At 37.2% G+C, this 12,088-nt stretch overlaps 1 protein-coding gene across 2 annotated transcripts in view; it reads left to right on the plus strand.

Moving 5' to 3' along the window:
- The window catches only part of TMEM245 (transmembrane protein 245), a 101,640-nt gene extending 90,430 nt beyond the window's left edge, over window positions 1-11,210 (plus strand). For both annotated transcript variants that reach the window (XM_036737752.1, XM_036737753.1), the window contains 2 exons: window positions 1,669-1,863; window positions 3,927-11,210. In XM_036737752.1, the coding sequence (XP_036593647.1) occupies window positions 1,669-1,863; window positions 3,927-3,960 (229 nt within the window). In that variant the 3' untranslated portion in view covers window positions 3,961-11,210. The remainder of the gene's footprint in view (window positions 1-1,668; window positions 1,864-3,926) is intronic.
- Window positions 11,211-12,088: the final 878 nt, after the last annotated feature.

Raw genomic sequence — 12,088 nt, forward strand, 5'->3', positions numbered from 1 at the left:
CCCAGACTTCATGGCATGCGACTTCTGTAAATTAGCCTGATTACAGTCAAATGCTTGTATGAATCAGTTATCTCATCGCCTTGGATATTCCCTGCAGCAGTGCACATCGCAGCTTCTCGTTGGTCGTCCCATCCTGTGCAGCTCTTGCCCATCACCCACCTCCTAGCCCAACCTTATGGGGCTTTCCTTACTTTCTTCTCACATTTCAGCTAACTGTATTAATTGAGGAAGGAGTGGAGAGAGAGTGGTGCTGAGAATTAAACACTGCCTGTGCTGTTTTTAGAATGGATTCATGATTTGAATTTACTCTTAAAATTTATGCTTTTGATTTCATTATTTTTGAAGAATAAGATTGCATAGCTTATTTTCAAATTGACATGGATTTTTTTTAAAATATTTTCTTAAAAGGTAAATTTATATTGAACAGCAGTACAGTCAGCTGAACTTGCTTAGTAATATTGACATTTAAATTGATTTCAGTGCATAAACTATAGAGATTTTTCAGGAATTCCCTGTGTGACCTCCTCAACATTCTTCCTCATTTACTTTTCCCCTTAGGGTTGTAGGTAGTTTTTATTCTGTTTTTTCTGGTTCATTTTTTCAGATTACTTTGTATAGATCTTAGCAGATTTCCCCGCATACCTCATACCTGTTAGTCTTAATGAGCAGTGGTTTTCAAAAATCTTTTTGTTCAAAGTGCAGTATTAATCCCCATAGAGATTTTTTTCCTTTCTTTGTCTCCCCAGTGATTAGCACGCTGCTTGGCATATAGGTGTTTAATATACATTTACTGACTGCTTAACTGACCGTAGGAATCACAGAACAATATAGAAGAGTCAAGAGACTTAAGTATGTATGAGATTGCAAGTATAAGTTCTACCTAATTCCATCATGCCTAGCTAAAACTGAATGTACACCATTTGAGAACCAGTGCATTATAATACTACTGTGGAATGCACTACAATTTATTTAGCCATTTGAACTTTTAGGTTGCTTTCAGTTTTTGTCTTTACAAATAACATTGCTTTGAAAATCTTTTTTACAGATAACTCTTATTTTTGTTACACTTTCAGGGTATATTCCCAACCATATTGTGTCAAAGAGTATAATTTTTTTTAATTTTATTTTCATTTTCAGTTCCAAATTCTCTCCCTCCTCCACTTGTTGAGAAGTCAAGAAATATGATACCCATTATACATGCAAAACACATTTCTGCGTTGGCCATTTCCCAAAAAAGAGTGTGATTAATTTTGTAATTATGTACTATGTATTGTTCGCTTTCTCTCCAGAAAGATTTTTAAAATGTGAAGTTAGACCAGCAGTAGATAAGTGTACCTGTTCCTTTTCAACCTTGCCAGCATTGCGTTTTGTTACTTTTAATCATATCCACCCATTTGATGAGTGATGTGATGCCTCAGAGTAGTTTTAATTTGCATTGCTCTGATTATTAGGAAAGTTGAGCTTTTTTTTTTTTTTGAGTGATTGTCAGTATAGTCTGTTTCTTTTTTTAAAAAATTCTTTTCATATGCTTTGACCATTTCTTTGACTAGAAATTGCCATTTTGACTTTTTAACAGTTCCTTAACTTTTCGATGTCAAGTTTTTAAAAGCCATGTTTGCCTAACAGATATATTCTTTTATGTGTAATCTGTTTGTTTTGTTATTCCAGAGGAGGCCACCCTTACTTGACTGGGTTAGCAGTGGCTGGTGGAGCATACTACCTAGGCCTAGAAGGAGCAATCATTGGCCCCATACTTCTCTGTATACTCGTAGTTGCCTCTAATATCTATAGTGCCATGCTGCTAAGTCCCACAAACCCCACACCCACCCCAAGTCAGACGATGTGGCCTCCACAGACACAGCGGTAAGTCAAGGTAGAGAAATATCTCTAAACTGAGTGTGAATGGTGAACTGTAACTGATGTTTCTCCTCTTTTTCATGAAGTGTGATTTAGTCAGTTAAACAGCAGATAAATATTTGAGTGTCTACACTTTATTCAGAGCTGTAGAGAATATAAAAAAATATGTAGCCTAGCCCTGCCTTTGAGGAATTTATAGTCTTGTTAATTCGAAGCCAGACAACAAATCTGTTTGTTGTGAGGCTGTTCTAAAATCCTCTAAATTTGTGGTTTGTTTATGTATGCTTCATTAAATTACTGAGTGTAGCAATCCCCTGTGAGTTAGAGCTTTAGAGCTGGTTCTACATTAAACTCATAGTTTATGGGCAAAAGAAAGGGAGGAAAGAAATCTCTTTAAAAAGAATGAAAGGAGAGGGAGGCATTCAGGTGCAAAAAGCTTTTTTTTAATTCACACCTGGCCCTTTTGTTGCTTTTGCCTCTTGATAATAATAGTAAAGTGAGATGTGGCTATTCCTTATTTAATAGAATTAGAAGTCACTGCCTTTTTTTCCTTGGTCAAAAAAAGTGAGATCCAGAAAGCACGCCTAAAATACTGCTATCTAAGTTTTAGGTTGAAATTAAAATAATTTTACAAAAGATTTTGACCAGCTTACCTATGTAACCTAACGAAAGAGTTAAAAATTATGATTTCCGGTTAGGTCCCTGCTTCTCAAGGATTAGGTACCACTCCTACACACACATTTTTTTTTCCATCTCTGATAAGTACTTTTAATTTGCATAAAAGTAAGTGGGATGGGGGGGAAAGAGCTGTTGCTAGGTTGAATATTTGGCTCCCTGGGATGAATTTGAGGCTAGGAGGTTGTTGAGATTGTTTTCACAGTTTGCTTCAATTTGATTTCACATGTCTGTATTGTAAAAAGGATGAAAGGTAGTATAGTATATTGGAAGGAGTATTGAAGGAAAAACAGTATTGAACTAGTTTTAGTCGTGGTTCTGCCAGGAATGACATTGAGCAAGATGCTTCCCTCCTCAAAATATGTTTCCGCTTTAGGAGTTGGACTGAGTGAATCCCTTCCAGCTTTTATATTTTATGTTTTATTCACTTACCTTCTCTGCTTAGCTTTAATTAATATTTCCAAAAAGATTATCAAATGGCCTAGACAAAGTATTGTATACCTTGCGTCAATCTTTTCCTACATCTTTACCCCAAGCAGGATATTGTATGTATGGAATACCTGTGAATTTCCAAATTACCTATGTTTGATATCATTAATATTTTCAAAGGGCATCAAAGGTAAGAGTGCCTGAAAAATGTTTTTAGCCAGAAGTGCCATTAGTAAGCAGGTGTTCTGGTCTAAACAGTCCCCAAGAAGCCCGGTGGAGTTTGTAAGTAGATTTGGTTTAGTTGCAGAAATACAACTCTGTTTAAATAGAATTTTCCCCTGCCCAAAACATGGACTATTTCCTAGGGTTTGTTTGGTTTTTTTTCAGAATGTAAAAATATGCCAGGATACAAAATTCACTCAGGAAAGGTTCTTAGGGCCATAAACACAAAATCTCTTAGCACTGTAGTCATTGGGTCCTGGCATATTCACCCTAACCTGAAGATAGGCAAAGAGATGGAGCTATGCTGAGAATTCCTGGCAGGGCATTAGGGACTTTTAGACAAGCAGCAGCAAGTATGCTTTCTCCTGCACCAAGAATGACTGCCAGGGCAAGCTCAGCCTTCCCTAAAGCCGCAAGAAGCCATGTACATCATAAGCAATTCCACCCCCACCCACCTAGAAGTTGCCATTTTAAAAGTCTTTAGATATGTTCATTACAGGTATAAAAGGACTGTAAATTTTGTAATTGATTCATAATCTGTCAGAGATGGAAGAGACATCCAACCCCTCTCTGTTTTTTTTTTTACAGGTGGGGAAAGTAGGTCTTTACTGCATATTTTAGTTTAGGTAAATATAAGTGTAATAGTATAAATATGAGTTTCTTTCCGTGCTGTTAGATTTTCTCTTGAAAAAATAAACAGTTTTCCTTGAAGTAAAAACATTTACTTATGTTACTCCTTTCAGAGGAATTTCTGAAGATCCGAAATCATCAGAGTGATATTGCACCAACTTCTTTGATAAACCCTCCTTCCAGTGAGCTCAGAACAGTCTTGGACTTCTGTCCTTCCAGCTATAATGGTCAAGGAAGGCCCAGAGAAGTAGCATTTTGGAAAGAAAACGTGTCTACTGGCCTATATGGAGCACTTTGATTTGCAAGAAAGAACAAATGCTGCTGATGGATTTGTATATTAATGTGCAACCTTACAGCAGAGAAATTTGTTTGATGACTTAGTTTTTAGAAAATGAAAAGTTTTAAGTTATGCACTGGAGTCATGGCTGTTACCTGCTGGAACAGCAGACTTGAATGTTTTCTTTGTGGTGTTGGTTTTGTCTGAATAGCTTTGAAAAGGGCAAAATCATAGCTGTTTTTTCCTGAAGTGTCAAGGGAAATGAAGGATATATGTGCTTACAGTAATTTTAAGAGTTCTAAAGTACCTGTTATTAAAAGTGCATATAACATAATTAATTTATTCTGCTGTAAGAAATTTGTTTTAAAATATTTCTGTAATAACCACTTTTCCATGAAGAGTGCTTTTAAGAAACTTAAGAGATTTGCAGCATTCAACTGTGTGAGGAAAAAGGATGACGATCTCTCCTTTCCCTGCCTCTTTACTGTTGTTAAGAAAGAACAAATTGGTATGAAAACAACTGACCTGGAATTGAGAGTTTACCCCTAGGTCACCCAGAAAGACTTCCCTAAGGATAAAAATATAGCCACATTCTTAGCGTTGCAATGAAATACTTTTGGGGTGCTTTTGTGAGCCTTGCAATTACTCTTAAAAATAGGATGTAACAATTATGCGTCTTTCCCTTGTGTTTTAAATGGGGATATCCAGTACGGTCATGGTTCGATTTCTAAATCCGGTTTTTCTTCACATTTGCAATTCCGCTTACATTGTTTATTTATTTTTCATAATAATGCCTTAAGTTTATAGGACACACTTCACTCTTTAAAGCATCGCTGTTACTGTTACCATCTTTCATCCACACAGATTGAGATAAGGTGCATCAGGCGTCATTGTCCCTGTTTTACAGATAAGAATATTAAAGTTGTGCTTTGTTTTCTAGCTGGAGGGGGCCTCAGTCATCACATGCTACCCCCGTGTTTTAAAGATGAGGAAACCGAGGCCCAGAATAGCCTTGGAATCTGGGTGGTCTGACGCAGAAAAGTCTGTTGTCCTTTCTGCTGTACCACACTGCCTACTGAGCGCATCAGCACGTATAATTTCATCCACATGGATACTTCCCGCACCTTTATAACACTTCCACACCTCAGTCTTCATTAAAAGAGCCTCATGAGTTATTATGAACATAAAACTTTAATTAGTAGTAGCCAACTTCTCGGTGATGTTGAGCCTCTCTGAATTTTGTTGAGCTTGTCTTTGGTTGGTTAAAACCTTCCAGAGCTTGTACTCCATTTGCATAGCTCTTGAGAGTCAAGGTCAACTCCTTACCATGATGGAGTATAGGAACAGGATTTCAGAAAAGAGACATTTTTATAATATTTTATGTTGGTTTACAAAGCCTGTAGTGGATTTTTTTTTTCTCATTTCATGATTTACTCAGTTGATATCAGCATTAAACCAGATTTCAATAGACGGCTATTTTGTAGTTTCTTCCACAAAACACTAGATCCTTTAAATTTAATTCTCCATGTAGATAATATTCAATTGAGTACAAAAATCACAAAGGGTAATCCTGTTTTAGTACATCAGTTCATGAGGCGTTTAGACTTCAGGTAAACTATCAAATAAATGACAGACAAAACAAAAATCATTCAAATAAATACCTGCTGTCTTGAAATTTGCTGTTACAGTAAAGGACTTGTCTAGAGGTCCCAACTGTAGAACAGCAGGCTGATCTTTCTGACTGCAGCCCCGTGTTCTTATTTGTGCCTCTTCCATTTATAGCCTATGTGACCTAAGGCAAGTAACATCACCTCTGTGGGCCTCCATTTCTTCCTGTAAAATGAAGTAATCTAATTCATTAGATGAGTCCCTAGCTCTAGATGCAGTGATTCTCTGCTTTTCAGTTGGTATTAGTCTCACCTTAATATGTGGTCCAAATACATGTCTCCAATATTCTTATATCAAGGAAGAAAGAAGAACAAGCTGTGAATTTCCTTATAAAATTTTTAAAAACAAAAATGATGGCGTGTTTGGTACTGATAAATCAGAGCTCACTCAGAAGCAGTTAGGTATGCCTTTATGCTATTGAAGGAAAGAAACTGTTTAATTTTTTAAAATAGCCCGAAGTCACTGATGTATTCTTTTTCTGGGGTCTATGAATTGGAGCTTTTCAGATGTTTACTTGGTACGTGTAACAAACTGTGCCAAATGCAGCTCTTGTATTTTTATTCTGAAGATATATATATATATATTTATGTATATATATACACAGAGAGAGAGGAATGTGTGCGTGTGTGTATGTATACACACACACACACCTCTACACTAATGATACCACATAAGAGTAAATTTGAGAGATCTGCCCAAGGTCTTTTCATTGTCTGTCCACCTTTCACCTTTCATTCATCATATACTGAGCTCCAGCCTGTGTGCATGGCCTGAGCTAGAGGCTAAGGAAGATACAAAGATGAATAAGGAAGTTTTTGCCCTCAAGGAGTTTCTAATCTTTGTCCAAGACAAAATTTTCAATTCTACATAAATAGGATTCAAATACAAATATTGTGTTCAGTGCTACAGATGATTCTGTAGTGGAAATCAACACACATGTACATCTGTAGAAGTACTAGAAGTCATGCAAAACATTCTTTATTATTGCTTTTAAGAATTATTTAATTTCATCTAAATGACAAGTTGTAAATTGAATAAGAAACACAGACGGCAATAGCTGTCCCCACAACGTTGCTTGTATTAATTGAGCATTTATTAAGAAGCAGCCTGGCACAGTGAGTAGAGACGAGGCTTTGAAGCCAGGAAGATCTGGGTTCAGGTTCCACCTTTGGCATTACGCCTGTAAAGACCCTGAGCAAATCACTTAACCTTAGCGCTCTTCACGGCTTGATGAGACCATGAATTACAAAGAGCGAGGCAGCCTGACTCCTTACCTGGGAGATCTATGCCAGTGAGACCGCAGGACCAGGCCCTGCCCTTTCATTGAGTCCTACCATGGGTCGGCAGGGCGCTGTACTGAGTGTTGGGCTAGATTCAGAAGTGAAAAAACACAGTTCCTGCCTTTAAGGAGCTTCCGGTCCGGCTAGGGTAAAAGCATGTACACGAGGAAGTGTAATGTATGCTCTGACAAGATGAACAGATAGGAAAGTTCTAACACGGATGAGAGGCTGGGGAAGAAGATGATGTATAACCTTTGTGTTTACCTCCGTATTAAGTACATGTGGCCCATCTTCTGATGTTCATTTGCTATATTCTACATTATATAACTAATAACATATTAGTTACCATTTTCACAAGACCTTCATTTGCTTTTACTAAATACCCCTAAATCGTCTTACAGGCATCATTAATCATAGATAGAGTTCCCATGCCAGTTCTTTTATTTGCTTTGCAAGCGTAGGCAAACTTCCTTAAACTCTGAGTCTCAGATCTGTCATCTCCAAATGAAGGCTAGTCCTACCCTGTCTTAGAGGATTTGCATGAGGCTCAGATGAAAGACTGTTTATAAAAGCCCTTTATAAATTGTAAAGCACTGTCCAGATAGAAGGTAGTATTGCTGTTAATATTTGCTGTGGTTTCACTGACACCGTCATTATTTCCTGACTATCCAGAAGTGCCAAAAATGGGTTCCCAAGCACCTGCTGTACCCACCAGATTTATTACCTTTTAAAATAACTCCGCATTTTTATCTGCCAAGCTTAAGAATTACCTACCTAATGTCAGTACTTAGTTCTTTAATATTCAGTTCTAAGAAAGATGATTCAGATGGCCTTCCAGCTCTGATTTTCTGGGCAGGTTACCTTCTCAAGCTCCCAGAGTTCTGTCCATATTCCAGTCCTAAGCTTGTAATCCTTCTGTGCATTCCAATGCAAGTATCTTCTGCCCAGTGCTTTCAAATTTAGGTAACAGCTAATGAGGAGTAACATCTTAATTTTTTTAATTAATGTGTCATTTAGGCTTAAAAATGTTTTATCTTTTGAAGTTAATGATTCGAACATATATTGTATCTGAAACCACTAAGCATCTTCTTTATTTAGTGTACAAAGAAGGTGATTATCTCCCTGAATTCTCCTACAGTCAGACCCCATTTGGAGTACTGTATTCAATTCTGGACATCACATTTTAGCTGGAGAGTTCCTAGGAGAGAGCAGTTAAGATAGTGAGAGTGCTTAAAACCAAGCAACAAGGGATAACTAGGGATATTTAGAATTTTTTTTAAAAATCTTGAAAGGCTGCCATATAAAGGAAGGATAAGATTGTCTTTTTGGCCTCAGAGACGAAGTCTCTAAGGAGGCAACCTTTTAACCATTAGAACTGCCCAAACATGAAATGGGCTGCCTTATTTAATACTGGGTTTCATGAGAAAACTAGATGGCATCTTCTTTGGAGCACAAGATTCAGTTTGTGGAAGGGGTTGTCCATTATGACCGCTGAGGCCCCTTCCAGATATTAAGATACCTACTTCCTAGCACATACTAAGCACTTGACGAATGCTTTCTTTACCTAAGTTATTTAAAATGATCAAAACTGTTTTAAGCCAAAATACTTCACGTGCTTCCTAATGCCTTTTATCGGTAGATAAAAAGTCTTCATTAGGCTTTTGTGAGATATCTGTAATGGAAATGTGAATTAGTGAATCCATCGCTGATATTATGAAATCCTGTAATAAATTTCATAGGTTTCACTGGTGACAGTAGTTTAAGTTCAGACTTTCATATTGGTTGGTAGATCATTAAGCTGTTATGAAGAACAATTCCTTTATTATATGCAAGGTATTTTACTGGACTGTTGAATTTTTCAGTAATAACACCCCTACCATGTGATAACTTATCATATCCTGTTTATACACATCACTTATCTTTTTCGTTCCTTAAGGCAAGTAGCATTATCCCCATCTGATCTCTCCTTACAGAGTTTGTGACTTGCCTAAGTGCCAGAGCTAGGACCAAAGCCTGCCTCTTCCTCTTGATTGCTTGTCCAGTATTGTTCCCCATTATACTTTGCTGCTGCCTTGTCTAGCAGTGCACTTATTAATCTGTGGACAGCTGACATTCTACCTCTCCCCCTACCACCACCCTGACCCCTGTGCTTTTTTCTTACTGGTTTTTTTTTTCTTGAGTAAAATTATCACTGATTGTTTTTGGTGAAATATGATATCTAAAACACCAAATTTAATGGAATTATTTCTCGCCATAAATTACGAAAGCTGAAGATTGCTTCTGACAGTCAATCTCCATTTTTAAAATTTGCATTTTCCTTTTGAAAATGCAACTAAAATGCACAGGACCTCAATGTGATTTCTTAACAGTGATCTTACAGTAAGAAACATAACTCCAGAAGGCATCTAACTAGTCAGTCCACTCAAGTCTTCCACATTTGTGATTTTGTCTCTCTGATCTTTATCTGAATGATCTTCCAAGTTAGGGAGATAGCAGATTTTAATTTTAGATGGTATAGTAAGAAAATGTAATAAGTCTTATTTATTGCTGTCTTGCAAGAAGAAAAATTGATAGATATTTGGTTGCACACCAGTGAAGCTCTCTCTACCAAACTAGAATAAACTTTAAACCTAAGGACAAAAGAAAGTTTATAAACAATTTTTAATATGGAATTTTATTTTTAAAATTTGGTTAGCTCAGTATACAACTAAAGAAGGCCCCTCCTTAAAATGTAGTCCTACCAGAAAACCTGAATCAGATTTAGACATGTTTCCACATTTGGGAAAAAAAAAACTGTTTAGGGTCCATGGACCTCCATGGATGGATTCCAGGGGATTCATGAACTTAGGAAAAAAAATACATCTTCATTTTTACTAACCTCTAAGTGAAATGTAGAATATCTTTTAACTGTAAATTTTTAAAAATTATTCTAAGAAGGGGTCTATAGGCTTCATCAGACTGCCAGAAGGGATCCATGTGCCCCCCAAAATGGCTAGGAACTCCTGACTTGGAAGTATAACATTACAGATTTTCACAAGTATGGAAGAAGCTTATGTATCTTGAAGGAATAAATTCTATTAGAATACTAATAGAATAGTATTTTAGAGCTACAAGGAAAGCCATTATGGGTTCCTTAAAGATTCTTTTAATGCAGCCTCTTTATAGCAGATGAGAAAACAGAGGCCCACCCATATGAATACTGTCAAATAGTGATGACAGATAATGTTTCCTGTGAAGTAGTGTGACAAAACCAAACACAATCCTACACCACCAACAACCACAATTGGCAGAATTTCTCTTAACTTTGCCCAGGAGAAAGCTATGCCTAGGTCACTTGTATATTGGTGCTACCTGTTTTATTTCTGTATCCACATGTCCTTTTTCAGTTTGTTCCTGTTGACATTTTTTAAGAGAGATTTTTCATTTCCTAAAATTTTGAACAGTTTTGAGAACTTCAGCCCATTTTAGCAAGATAGCTTTGTGTACACCACTACTTAAGAATAATTCACTTCTATAACCCTTTTATGGTTTACAGAGTATTTTTTATGAATCTCATAACAAGCCCGTGAGTTAGATTTTCCTCATGTTACGGATGAAGAGACCAGAATGGCAAAATAACTTGTCCAAGGTTACTAAACTAATGAATTGAACTAGAATCGACACACAGGCATCTGACACGGTTTTGTAGTACTTACGCTATACCATAATGCCTCTCCAACATACTTTATTCTTTTGTTAATCTCAAAAAAAAAAGGCCCCAAATGTGGAATTCAATCTCAAGTGAAGTCCGTTTGTCAGAGTTCCCTGTTTTTTTGTGATCAAGTGTGTGAGTCCCTGTGTCTATTTTGAGCAAATTTGAAGAAATGCTTTTTGTCCGTTCCAATGACCCCCCTTGTATTTCATGTTCACTTAAACCATTTGATTTTGAAACCAAGACAATGTAGCAGTAACTGCATATGTAACCACTTGAAAATATCAACTCTGAGTCAACGTATTTCAAACAAAGAAGACATGGTCTGAAATTAGAAACAAAAGCAGGATGAAGGAAGCGAAAGCACTAGCACAAATGGTATTTCTGAGCTTTCAACTTCTTTTGACAAGGTGCCAATGTCACTTCTTTGTAAATGAAAATTATATTTTGAAATAAATTTATCAGTGTTGAATGTTTAAAATATGATCAATGATTTAAATGAAATCGCATCTGTATCAAGTGGCCAAAAAAGACCTCCATTCTAATATGGTTAATGAAGAAAAACTAAAACAAATGTATCCATCTTTCTGCCCTTTTTAGCCCCGTACTGGCTTTTCTTCGTCTCTCACTCCACCAACACTCTTGCTGTATTTAGTGATTGGAAATGGCGTCTTTTAAAAAAAAAAAAGCAACATAAGAATCTTTTAGAGAAGGAGGTTATGAGAATTAAGGAAGCCTTGTGGTGCAAGGGTGCTGGTGGAGACCATGTAGGATGGGGAGGGGGAGCCTTGTGGTGGTGAAGATAGGTTTGGGGTGTTTGAAGAGAGGAGGCTAATGAGAAGTCGAGTGAGAGCTTTCCATTTAAGCATTTCTTGAGTGACTAAACGCACAGCCCCATGCTGTAACTAGGTGTCTGAGGAGATACGACATATTACATCCCCGCCCCGCACCCCCATCAAAAGCATGGTCTGTTAGAGGAAGACAAGATAAATCTCAAGTCATGATTTCACCAATGTCTACTCCCTGTACCAGTGAAGACCATACCTTCTCTACAAATTAGTTGGGGCCAAAGTACTACCCTGAAGCCAACCCAGTGGTGAAGTGAATTAAGGGACCCCTTGATGAAATCTCAAGCTGGTTCCCTAGCATCATCAGCAGGTAGCAAATCATGGAGGAACCAAAGAATGGTTAGGATTTCAATGGGTGTTAGGGGAGAGGGCATTTCAGGGCAGAAGTCTGACAGACCACATTTCCTCAACATGGTATCTTAGGTTAGGATAACACCTGTTGCTCAGGGTGCATGTGTATATTGTGCTGCAGCGCAGGAGATAAAGGGAGAAAATATAGGACGTGATCTAG

The sequence above is a fragment of the Trichosurus vulpecula genome, chromosome 9 (genome assembly GCF_011100635.1).
Source record: "Trichosurus vulpecula isolate mTriVul1 chromosome 9, mTriVul1.pri, whole genome shotgun sequence".
NCBI lineage: Eukaryota > Metazoa > Chordata > Mammalia > Diprotodontia > Phalangeridae > Trichosurus > Trichosurus vulpecula.